Source organism: Chelonoidis abingdonii, chromosome 10 (assembly GCF_003597395.2).
Source record: "Chelonoidis abingdonii isolate Lonesome George chromosome 10, CheloAbing_2.0, whole genome shotgun sequence".
NCBI classification, from domain to species: domain Eukaryota; kingdom Metazoa; phylum Chordata; order Testudines; family Testudinidae; genus Chelonoidis; species Chelonoidis abingdonii.
In genome coordinates this window covers 42835394-42848713 of record NC_133778.1, presented here as the reverse complement: position 1 = coordinate 42848713, position 13320 = coordinate 42835394, and the positions used below count along the sequence as shown (strand labels likewise).

The 13320-nt window shown below is 43.3% G+C and overlaps 1 protein-coding gene across 1 annotated transcript in view; it reads right to left on the bottom strand.

Annotated features, from left to right (window-relative positions):
- STK39 (serine/threonine kinase 39) overlaps positions 1-12749 on the bottom strand; it is a 177299-nt gene extending 164550 nt beyond the window's left edge. Inside the window, 1 exon segment of the mRNA XM_075070137.1 lies at positions 12529-12749. Within this exon segment, the coding sequence (XP_074926238.1) occupies positions 12529-12637 (109 nt within the window). The 5' untranslated portion in view covers positions 12638-12749.
- Between the last annotated feature and the right edge of the window lie 571 nt (positions 12750-13320).

Below are 13320 nucleotides of genomic sequence, written 5' to 3'. Positions count from 1 at the left end.
CGCAGGCCTTCGACTAAACCGTGTGACATTGCTGCTGTCCTGACACCAATGTCTCCAGTTAATGAAACTACAGAGCATCTTCTGCCAGCTCCCACCACTCCAGTTATTTAAACTATAAAAAGTTAGAATCTGTCATGACAGGACATTAGCAACAAATTACCCCCTTACAATGATCCCCAGAAGACTAACAACAAAGCAGGAAACAACGAAATTTTTAGGCTTTGTTCTTACAATTAAAAGAAAAAGGTTACAAGCCTTTTTCACTTTCCTCTTTGCTAAATTGCCCTTAAGTGGCCTTAAGATAGTAGTAAGGCCATTTCTGTCTATCCTTAGAAAGATCAAGCAAGTTAGACAACAATACGCAAGAGTGAGTATCTAATTATAAATTCAGCATGATGTAATTTAAGTCTTTTTTAGGGTGCAGATGGAAATACATTAGGAGAAAGCATCTTTATTAGTTGCACTATGACCAGACCCCTCTGTGCTATAATTAAGCTACCGTAACTCTTCACTTAAAGTCATCCCGGTTTACATTGTTTTGTTATTAAGTTGCTGATCTGTTAGAGAACATACTCATTTAAAGTCATGCAATGTTCTGTTATAAGGTTGTTTGGCTTGCCCCATTCTGCCTGCTTGGCGCTCCTGCCAGGGAACGGGGTCAGGCCGTGGGGGCTTGCCTCACTCTGCCCGCCCTTCGTTCCAGCCAGAGAGCAGGTCAAAGACTGAGAGTTTGCCCCGTTCTGCTCACCTGGCGTTCCAGCTGGGAAGCAGGGTCGGGGTACGGGGGCTTACCGCACTCCAGCCAGGGAATGGGAAAGCCCCCAACCCCACTCCCCGGCAGGAGCACCAGACAGGCAGAGTGAGGCAAGCCTCCAAACTCTGACCCCACTGTGCCCCGCCCCATCCAAGCTTTGCAATCATTGGTGAATACAGTATTAGTTTGTTTAAAATTATTTAAAACTTATACTGTATATGTATACAATGCCTTTTCTCTGGTGAAAAAAATGTCCCTGGAACCTTCCCTCCCCCCCACACCCAATTCTTATGGGGAAATTGGAATCACTTAACATCATTTCGCTTAAAGTAGCATTTTTCAGGAACATAACTAGAATGTTAAGTGAGGAGTTAACTGTATGTTATTGCTCAGAACTAGTTATGGCAGCAAGACCATGTGCTTTGCCTACTTTTTCCTTACAAAATAGGAAGCAATACCCACAAATGAAAATATCAGAGCACGTTATGCAATATACAAGCCCTATACTTTTCTGGCTTATTAAATGACAGAACCATATATTTTTATCCTCATCACAAAATGCACATGCACACATGCTATACTAAAAATGTACTGGTCCAGGTAAAATGCATCAACATATGATCTCTAAAGTTAAGATCAATGAACAAAGCTTCACACAACCGAGCATGTGACCAGACCCATTTAAAAAACCCACATCATTCACAGTAGCCATGATCAGACAAGACTGCCTACTACCTCTTCTCCTTTCAATTTTCTATTTCTACACTACCTATCTCCTTCTAGATGTACTATGTTGAGCTTAACTGGTGGCATACCTGTGTCCATAGTAAACCAGCTTTTCATGACACCAAACTCCCAGCAGAATTTTACTTCTGATCAGAAAGCCCATGCATCAGTGATCCACAGTGTTCTAAAGAATAAATTAGTCTAACAAAGTGATTCATTCATATTGTTAATCATAAAAGAATTAATCAACGTTGATTATATTAGGCTTTAAGAAGCCCATTGACTAGTTAAGTTTGGTCCCTAGATGTTTGACCTAAGGTTGGAAATATTAACCCCACTGATTCCATAAAAAAAAATTAATAATTCATTACTGACTATTGCTTGACGATTAAATCTTTTCACTGAGGCACGTTTGAGAACATCCCTGAAAGGTATGACACTGCCAGCATTTCTTGAATATATTTCTCTGAAAAGGAAAACAGATCAAAAAAGGGGGATCCTAAAAATCCTCCAGGCTTTAAGGTACTTGTCAATATCCCAAGACTCCTGTCAGAGACCCTGTTCACAATGTAATCCAGAAGTCTTGGAGCTACTAAGATCCCAGAGGAAGTTAGTTTTTGACTACCTTCTTCTTCAAGAGGAGGAGGAGGGATGAGTGCAGAGAACTACCTAAAATTCACCAAACTCCACAGCTCTCTGGCTTATCTGAAATCAGACCCAAGAAAAAGCATCCCTTTTCTACCACCAGGCATCTTCCCCACCTTTTTCCTCAGTGGCTCTACTCCCCTCCGTCCCCATGAGTTTGACCTGTTTCTCCACTGGCTTCTCCCCTTCATTAACAATTACCTCTCAGGTGCAGACTTCTCAGCAGGTCGTCCTTACATCTCACTTCCCAACACCTGCTTCTCTCTCTCTCAGCAGAGAACTCCCAGCTCTGTCCCCTCCTTACCTCCCCCCCCCCCCCCACAATTGCCTGTTGTGCTTCAGAGAAAGAGAGCAGCTGGCGGGGAGTAATCCCAGGACAGGTTGGGGGTGGAATAGGGGGAAAAGGGATATACGAACACTTTTGGCTGATCAGTGTATAAAAGACTATGAAATATAAGATACAAGTAAGCCTTAATTGACTCAACACCAAATAGGATGTCTGCTCACTTCAGTCCTTGGGTTTTTAGCACCAACATAGAATACACACCCTTGTAAGTCAGCAACCAGTTACACAGAACTCCACAGTACTCAGAAACACAGCCTCATGGTTACAGCAGTGTACTTGCCTAGATCCTCCCAATAAGATTTTCAGCTATCCATTGCTCTACAGCTCCACAAGTGCTAAGCAAAGAAGCTGCTTTAAGGCTTTTTCACATCACCCCCACACTATTTTGCCATCTCACCCCAATCACCATAGGAGATTCATACTTACAAACCATGATCATGGCAGCTTGTTTTATCTTGCATTAAAATAGTCTTGACACACTAAGCAATAATATTTTCCAGAAGATAAATCATACACTAGCTGCACAGGGGTCAGCAACCTTTCAGAAGTGGTGTGCCAAGTCTTCATTTATTCACTCTAATTTAAAGTTTTGCGTGCCAGTAATACATTTTAACATTTTAAGAATGTCTCTTTCTGTAAGTCTGAACTATTGTTGTATGTAAAATAAAGAAGATTTTGAAAATGTTTAAGAAGCTTCATTTAAAATTAAATTAAAATGCAGAGCCCCCCAGCCAGGACCCAGGCAGTGTGAGTACCACTGAAAATCAGCTCACATGCCACCTTTGGCATACGTGCCATAGGTTGCCTACCCCTGCACTCCAAAACCTAAAAAAACACCCAAATACAATCTAATGGAGTTGTCAATTCTTCAGTTTGCTAGCCAGTGCTATAAGCCAGACCTAAAAAACAAATATAGAAAACCCACAAAAACAAAAAACATTTACTGCTTGCTAGGAGTAAATGCCAGCAGCCTCCACAAAATGTATGCTTTCAATTAAAGTAAACAAGTTTCTAGCTCCTCTCATAGTGAAGATTCGCTTCCAAGAGTTAAACCAAAAGGGTAAACCAATGCCATGGTAATCTTCCTATCTCTGCAGGCAGATTGCACCCATGCCTCCATTGCTGCTCATAGGTTTCCTAATGCCTTCAGCAAGCTTTGGTAGTCAACAAGGGTAACTCCTGTAAAATGGTGGGGCTTAAACACACTAAAAGCCTAAGAACTGAGAATTTATTTAAAAACATGACTAAAAAAAAAAAAGGGGGGGGCGGGGGGGGAGAAGAAACTTTAAGCCACAGCCATTCAGTTCTGAAGGCTAAGACATCCACCCCTTTTCATCCCAAAAGTCATGCTGAAGAGGGTCACAGCCAAAGTCAGCATATTAAAACATGAAGTAGGGTCTCAGAGTCAGTGCGGCACACAGAGCTGTTATGCTGCAATGCCTGCTTTGGCCTCTGCAATAACCACCTGCTTCTTCCCTTGTGTAATTAGCTACTTTCACTAAGTGAGTGAATGGATGGCTCTAATTTCAAAGAGTTTCTGGTTCCACATGGCAAGGAGACTTTGGATCAATGCAATTTGTCTGCTGGCCTACCAGGTCCTTGGGCAAGCGGCTCTCCAGTAGTGAAAAACAAAAAGAGACCCATAGAAGAGTTCCAATGAAATTTCTTCTAGGGTCTTCACAATAGGTTCTCATCAAGCATTGTTACATAGCATATTCACAGAAGTTAGAGCATTTTTATATTTATCTTTCTGGAAGGTTACAGTGTAACTCTACTTTATTTCTTGGAATTCATAACACAAGAACCCAAAAACAGATACACAAAACAGGCTGATCCCTAAAACAGAGAGACTGAACTCACCACACTTAACTCTAGGCTGGCTGCACACTCATTCTGCTAGGCCCAGTTTGCATACTTCCCTAGAGGCCCATAGCCTGAAAGCAGGACCAGGGTGAAACTGTGGAAATATAAATTTTACTATTACAATTTCAATACAGCATTTTCTAACACACAAACGAGTACCTACTCTTGACTCCCAGACTTCTTCTACTCCCAACACTGCTCCGCACAACAGCTCCTCTCAAAGCACATACCACCCCCCACACTCCCAGAGCTAAGCCTGTTCAGGTCTCCGAGCTGTTGCACCTCAGAGACCAAGAAACCCTTGGGAATGAGTGATAAAGTGGCACGTGAGCTGGCTGAGTAGCTGCACAGCAGTTTGGAGAGAGGGGAAAACTGGGGCATGTAATTCTCTGCAAGTTATCGTTACACAGCTCCAGGTGAACACACAGCATGTCGAACATTTTGTGTGACTTTGACTTCCAGTTTAAGAGTTAGATTAATTTTGAAGTTACCAGGTTTTATTCACGTTGGTTTTGCTACTATCAATATGTAGGGAATCCAGTTTTTAGTTTGTTCCTTCTCTTCTTGAGCATTAATTTTTGGCTACTTTCATAGCCTTCAGATTTCTGGTGCGAAGGTGGTCAAGCTTTATAAGTTTGTTTGAATTGGAGGGGATATCACCCTAGGATATCCTAGCAAACAAAACACACACTTACACATGTTTGCTAAGTAATGATGAAATTAATAACCACATCACTTACAAAACCCAGAACTTACATGTAAGATAGCAACAACCATCAAGATGTCGTCTGCAATTGACTATTTTATCAATATAACTGTTTTGGTTAATTAATTGTACCCCTAAACAAAATAGTTATACCAGTAAGACTTTCCATTACAGACCAGAACCCTACATGCCCATGTAACCATCATCAAATTATAAAGAAACACAAGTTTCATCATAAGAGAGCCACCTTGACTAAGACTCATTAATCAGGGTCGGCTCTAGGCAGCAGCAAAGCAAGCAGGTGCTTGGGGCAGCCCATTTGCAGGGGAGGAGCAGCCCACAGGGATCCAGCCTGGGAGCTGGGCACCAACAGGGGGCCCTGGGAGCTGTAATTCCTTGGTTAGCCCCTATCTATAGGGCCAGCCCTGGAGCAGGGAAAGAACTACATTTCCAAGCATCAGGGCCGGCTCTAGGTTTTTTGCTGCCCCAAGCAAAAAAAAAATTTGGCTGCCCCCACCCCAGCCCTGGGCTCCCCACCATGACCCCCTGCCACCCCAGCCCTACGTTCTCCCCCCCAGACCCACACCCCTGCCATCCCAGTCCTGGGCTCTTCCCCCATACACACCCCATGCTGCCCCAGCTCCGCACCCACTTCCCACCCCCCACCAATGCCTGCCCACTCACACACCCCCTGCCGCCCAAGCCCTGGGCTCTGCCCCCCCCCCACCTGCACCCTCCTTCCACCCCAGCCCTGGGTCACTGGTAACTTGCTCCCAGGGCAGGTCATTCAGCAGGAATTTTGGATGTGCACAGAACACAGACAGGATTGGTTCCTGTATGGTTCCAGAACTGCAGTAAAGTGGAACAATTTTCAGCTTGCGTGACTGGAGGATATCTGGATGCATATTATAAGACTGTCCTATATAAATGAGGAAAAGTTGAGGTGCCTTTATTAGTCTTTTGTTCCACTCTTTATTTCTATGGGGAATTTGCAAATGCAATATCACCATCTTCCTTTTCAACAAATAAAACTAAAAAGGCAATGGCTGTTGAAAATAGCAATTCCAGCCCTAAAAACCACTGGGAAGCATTTCTTGCTCAATTTTATCTTACTTTTTCTGCAGCAAATTACAGTGGATCAGTATATTTGATTTGAGAGAAATGAAGCAACAGCTGCCCAAATTGAGTTGAGCACTCCTAAATTTTGAGGTGTTCAAATCTGGAAGGCAGGTGCTAGATTCCCTTTCTGAATATAAGCTAAATCTGAAAAGGAAAAGTCAATTTCTGCTTCCATGGCTCAGAAGTGGAAATCCTCCTACGTGCCTGGTACTGTATCTAAAGCTGCGAAGTCCCTTAGCATAGCCTCCCCTTACTTTTCATTTTAAATTCTAGTGGGATCCACATACCTCCCTTGCTAGGCTTCAGATAGAGAAGGGCACTGTCCATTTAGTCCACCCAATTCCTTCTTTGAGGGCTGCGATGTGAGGTCACACCAGTATCCCTAATCCAGTCTGGGGATGTCTTTTGAAGGGGATATCTGGGCCAAAGCCTTCTGTTCCTTGAGCACACTTGTTCCCCATTCATAGTGCCACCCCGCTCTAGAAGTGAGCTCTCAATTCATAACAAGCTGCAGCATGAGGTTTCAGCTACCATACTCCCTCCCCCCCCCCTTTTCCTGTTGATAGTGGCCAAGGGAAGGCTGGGCAGGGGCGACTCCAGGCACCAGTGAAGCAAGTAGGTGCTTGGGGCAGCCCATTTGCAGGGGCGGCAGCCCACAGGGATCCAGCATGGGAGCTGAGAACCAACAGGGGGCCCTGGGAGCTGCAGTTCCTTGGTTAGCTACCTGCCTATAAAGCCAGCCCTGGAGCAGGGAAAGAACTACATTTCCCAGCCCTGGGAGCAAGTTATCTGTGAACCAGGGCTGGGGCGGAAGAAGAGTGCAGGATGGCGGGAGGGGGGAAGTGAGAAAGAGCCCAGGGCTGGGGTGGGGGCAGCCAAAATCTTTTTTTGCTTGGGGCGGCAAAAAACCTAGAGTCAGTCCTGTCATTAATTTTAGTCTTTCCCCTCCTCTGTATTATGTATTTTCTATTTTAAGAAATAAGAAGTTAAACTGTTAAATGGGAAGTTCTATCATCGATTGACAGATTTTTTGAAAAAAGTATTTGTAACTGTTTCCTGAGAAACATGTAGCTTAAAAGAAAAGAAACTTACAGACAAGAAAGTTATTTATGTGGACTTCAGTTTAGGCTGATCAGTGGCATTTATATATAGTTTTCATGTTTAAAAGGTGCAGTGTTGTTTGAGATTTAGTGGTGAAAGTACACTACTTGATTTGGATCAGAGTTAAGGTTGTAGTTAGATATACATTTCTTTATACTTAAAGTTAACATTTCTGGGGACAGAAAAATTCTAAACATGACCATCACTATTCTCAAATAATGCAGTTTCTTAAACATTTTACAATTCATGTATTTGAACAGCCTCTTGCAAGAGCTAGTGTCAAGATCTACCTGGGCTTCAGATACTGTGGTGTAACATTTTGTTGTGAAGATTAGAAGTGGCTAGTGTTTCTTTGCATTACCACTTCAAAAAGAAGCCCTTTGAATATTTTCATCTCAATGAGTACTCGCTCAGGTTTAATCAAAGTTTTCCAAGGTATTCTGGTAGTCAGTGATTATACCCTCTTAGTTGTAGGAAGGACAATGAAAGAAAAAAGAAAAAAGAAAAAAAAAAAAAAAAAAAGGCATTGCAATTACATCCACAACTATCAAAAAAATCTTTCCTCTCTCCATTATAAGACAGCAAACATTTGCAGATGCACCACTGGAACCTCAGTCCTTCGCTTCCCTGTAACACATGCCCGTAACACTGAGTTAAATGAAGATCTCCATTAGCTCAAACCTACAGAAGTGCTCATTCTTTCTCAGCTAAAACAGGACACTAGATAGACACTGAGTAAATGGCCCTGCTTCTAGTGAAGTCACTGGCAGAAGGGAGAGGGGGAGGAAGGGAGAGCACCAAACAAAAACCCTACCATCAGGAGCAGAGTTGTCCACAAAACCATCCACAACAAAAATGGATAGGTTTTGCTAACTTCTGTTTTATGCAGAAGTTAGAGTCCATGAGTTAGAGGAAATTAACTACATTGGAAGTCTGGTGTTACACGTCACAAGTTTTTTTTGAGCTGAAGGGTGACAGGGCAATGTTAGAGCAAAGTCAAATTTTCAAATATGAGACCTTTTTAAATTATCTGCAACATAAAATATGCTTCAATTCTTTTCAAACTCTGTAGACACAATTCTTTCCTTTCAAAGTAACTCAAGCTTGGCCAGAACCTTCCATCCAAGGTGCTCAGAATAGCCAAAAAGGAGGACAGAACTAGTCCTTCGCTTACAAATAGGGAAACTGAGGCACGGAGTCTTAAGCAGTTTGCTCAAAAGCATTCAGAAAGTCTTCTCATGCTCCTCATAACATTGCTTTATCTTTGGTAGCATCTCATCCATTTGATATAGGACTCAATACAACTAAGCAGGTACAGAATTATATAAAAATGTCATAGAAACAAAAGCAAGGAAATTCAGTTAGCAAATCCTTAAGAGCAAATCCCCTTATATGTTAAAAAGGAAGATATGTAGAAGTTTTAGGAAGTGACAGAAAAATCAGATGTGTCATCTTATTTCAGTCATCTTATTCAGAGACAATCCACAATGAAAGAGCCCAATTTGACAAGAATATTAAATCTTATTTACTTCTATTAAAGATAATTTGCTTATAATCAGTAGCTTTTCGTAAATCTCAAACTAAACCAAGACTTGCAAGAACAGCTAACAACAAAATCTTCAGATATGACCAAATCCACCACACAGTTTAATTGAATATGTTCATGGTACAGATAAAAGCTATTTCCTTCTGTTTCAAGAATCTACATACCAGGTTTCAACCCACAATTATTTTTTAATAAAAGTTATTAACTCATGATAGTAGGAATTTGCAATGAAAGTGCTGACACAATCTTAAAAGAAAAGTTAATTTCGTTTAGCAAAATGGGCAGGCTTTTTTTTGTTTGCTGTTAAAGTTTGTAGAGGAAACGGTGCTTCTCATATCTTAATTATCAGTTTTTCTTCTACTGAGCATTTGGGCCTTCAGCTAGCCACAGCTACAAGACTGGTGAAAAAACATTATTTATGACAAAGGCTATATGGAAGCTCAAAGGCAGTTTCTAAATTGCCATTAAGGTAGGAAGTAGTTTAACAGTAAGCAGAGATTTGATTAAAAACAGTGGCACCATTTCCAGTTGCTTACCCTACAAGAGCAGGATGGAAACCAATTACCCTCTCACCATATTAAATCAAACATGACCAGTTCCAAAAGGTAGGTTACTGTACTTTTCAGCAATATGGCTCTCACTAATAAACCCTGAAATCTCTCTTAAGACATTAGATTTAGTCTACAGATAGAAGGTGACTTTAGTTACATTGAGAAATATTCCATACTATGTAAGCCTATGAAAGTCTGTGCTAATAAAGACTGGTATGTCTTTCTTCTTAAAAATCCACTCACATGCCTCAATATATTGTACTTTTCCTGGTTTAGCTGGCAAAGGGCTATTAGAACAAAACATATCCCTTCAGGCTCCTATCCCGCAGACAGCGTTGTGTGTACTTAAAACTAGTCACCTGCGGAAAGTTTATTTTAATAAGTGGCAGTATTCATGTTTATGAAGTGATTAAACTTTAAGAACTTCAGCGATTAAATGCTGCTTACTGAACAGGCGAGGCAGTCGGACACTGGAACTTTATTAAATTTTCCCCTGGATACTAAGATGAAGGTATACAAAAGCAACCCTACATACACTAAGTTCATTTGAAGATGTTATGGATATAATTTTAGAATTGCAGGATCAATGCAATATTACATATTTACTAATTTGTACAGAATTTACATGCAAAATAAACATTTTAAAAACATGCAATATAAACAATTATATCTACTTTAGTCATTTAGGGAAAATGTCATAGCAGTCCTTTGCCACTTCAGACAAAAAAAACCCAATATATTGCTGTATTTGAGAGGCTACAAATAAAAGGGTATTTTGCGGATAGGAAATATTTCTTGTGGCATTTAGAAAAAGTCACTGTGCCTAAACTAAATGTAATGATAATTTAATGGAAGTTGAGGATACTCAGCACATCCACGAAAGCACTCTGCACCTTATTGAATCAGGTTGCAGTAGAACCCTACCTTCCTCACTAAGAAGTAGTGATTCTTATGCTATAAGAAACTGACCTGTCACTTTACTGTGGTAATTGAACATTATCTACAGGAGAAATGCATTTCCCCAAAAAGAGTGTCCCATCTTTGCAATTATGGACACTTGAAACATTTGTATCAATAAATAGATAAACTATACCTAGTTAAAATTTTTGAACACTCTAGACTCTTTCTAAACTGCTTTTTTGAGAAGTAAACACTCTTCCCCCCTCCACCCCCTTCAAGCCCTAAGGACTTGTCTACATTAGCAATGTACAGTGCTGCAACTTTCTCGCTCAGGGGTGTGAAAAAACACCCCTCTAAGCGCAGCAAGTTTCAGCGCTGTAAAGCACCAATGTAGACAGTGCTTTAGCATTGCCAGTGTAGACTAACCCTAATCTTCAGCCATTCTACAACTGCACCAATGGAGGACAACCAGTACTTAAATAGGAAATATACTACAGACTCCCATTGCAACAGTAGATAGGTGTTAATCTAATCTTTTTCTCAGACCTTTTCTACAGCAGAAAGGATCTCTGGGTATAGTTTACCAGCACACCCAGCTACTGGGGACGTATCTTATATCAGCAAAACAACTCTTTCTCTGGTATAACTTATTTCAAGTTCTATTGGTATACTGGCAAGAGGCCGGCATCCGTACTAGGGCTTTCAGCGGCCTAGCTATGTCACAGTTAGAAGTGTGATTCCCCTCCAATACACTCCACATTTAAAAGTTTTGCTGGCATAGCTATGTAAACAGACCAGGCCTCAGCCTTCTTCACTTTAGTGCAGTTCAAGTGGAGGAACGGGGAATAAAAGGAGAAAGAATATGAGTAAAACAGAAGCCTGGTAAAACTTGAGTGAAGTGGCAAGTTATTTCTCCTTGGTAACATTTAGTTTCAGACTGTGGAAACTAAATAGCCTCAAAAACAAAACTGAATGTATATGATTTACAACCCTGATTAAAAATGTCATCTGTCACAGTAATCACCAATTGGTGAGCAATGTTAAAAGCACCACTAATTACAAAAGCAACGCAAAGCAAATCTACAGGAATATTTGAGGTAACTGAATTCTAGCCTAAACCTCAAGGAGTAACAATTGCAATTTTGGACTCAGGCTTTAGTTTCTGCAGGTTTACATGTGTTTTTTATAAAATATCTATCTCTACAGAGATATAGATATAGATACAAATAAAATCACAAGAATGAGTATTCTTGAACTGATTAACTAGCAATAAATAGCATCCAGATCAGAAAGGAGTAGAGCCTTCCATTATACATATTGTTACCATCAGTCATCTTTTCACCTTGCAAGATTCATGATGATCTGAGTCACACAGATGGGAGGAAAACTAAGTCAGCCACATTTTGATGGCAATTAACTGTTACATGCACAAGCACAACACACACTGCCTGTATGTTTGGGGGAGGGGTGTTAAACCTTAAACTGAAGAGGAAGGTTTGCACCAATGAAATTAAGCCATAATCACAACAGCCGTAAGAGAATAGTGTATAGGAAAGTAGAGTGATGGGGAGGGTGAGAAGAGATGGGGAAAAATTAAAGCGATGCAGAGGGGGCAAAAGGAAATGAAGTCTTTCAAAAAGGAAATCAGCCCAAGCCGCAGATGGGGAGATTTAATCCCCCCTCCCCCAGAAAACCACCGGAAAGATGCAGACTAATCTCATAGACTCATAGGTCAGAAGGGACCAATATGATCATCTAGTCTGACCTCCTGCACAAGGCAGGCCACAAACCCCTACCCATACACATTTATAACAACCCCTAACCCATGACTGAGTTATTGAAATCCTCAAAATCTCAACCGATAGAGCAAGACACGGGGTGCACCGTTACAGCAGGCGACAGCAGAGATGAGGAAAGGCCAATGGTTAATTACAGCTCGCTGCTCACCACCGATGCTTAGGGGCTCATACCCACACCCACAGCCCCGCAGAAGGGCTGGGGCAGCTGCCACTGCACCCCCACCAGGAGCCGCCGCCCCCCGCGCGTGTGGAGAGCGGGGCAGCCACGGAGGGACGCGCCAAGCCCCCTGCCCCCCGCGCGTGGGGAGAGCGAGGCAGCCAGCCTCAGCCGGCGCCCGGGAAATAAAGTTTGCAGCCGCTGCAGTGCCGGGCGCGCCCGCCGCAGTGAGACAAGCCTGCGGAGAGCAAACGCCGGTAGGCCCCGCAGCCGGCTCCCGGCGCATCTCCCCTGCCCGCCCCCAGCCCCACTGACCGATAACCTCCTGCAGCTCGTAGGCGTCCCTGCAGATGGGCCAGGCGGCGGGAGCGGCCGGCGGCGGGGGCTGCTGGAGGTGGACAGGCGAGTCGCTGGGCTCCGCCATGATGCTGCCGGAGCGCACAGACACCGCACGACCTTCTCCAAACTTCCCTTCCAGCGGCACCTTTAACCCCCGCCCGCTCGCTCGCTGCTCACGCTGCCTCCCTGCGAGCCGCCAGCCGCACGGCGGGGGGAGGAGGAGGCAGGGCACCGGCGGCCAGGAGGCGGGGCGGGGAGGTGCGGCTGCACCAGGCACCCCCGGGCATGGTCCCTAGCGCCTTGCGGCGGCGAGCTGCGGGGGGCCCGCTCGCAGCCTGCTGGGCATGCACCTGCCCCGGGGGGAGGAGAGGGTCGGGCGGGGGTGGATCTCCGCCCCCTTGGATGTGTAACTCGCCACCGACAGCCCCCCCCGCCCCCTCGCCGCTCTGTGCTGTCTGGCAGCACTTGGCACAGCTTGAAGTTGGGGCGCCTGCCATGTGAGAGGGACTCCTCGAGTTTGTCTTGTAGGAGAACGTACCAGTGAAGCCGGGCCATAGAAATATATGTGTAGTTAAGGCTTATTTTGTAAAAAGTGCTAACTTTTAGGAGGCATCATGGTTTTCTCCAAGCCTTGCTCTGCTCATTGCAGCTTTTTGACCAGGCCTTCACTCACTGTGTGGCCATTTCCAGTCCTTTGAATTCTGTTTTAGTTCTGTTGAATGTGTTGATCATCTGGTTAGTCTCAGTCAGTGATGTGGTAAGTGATGG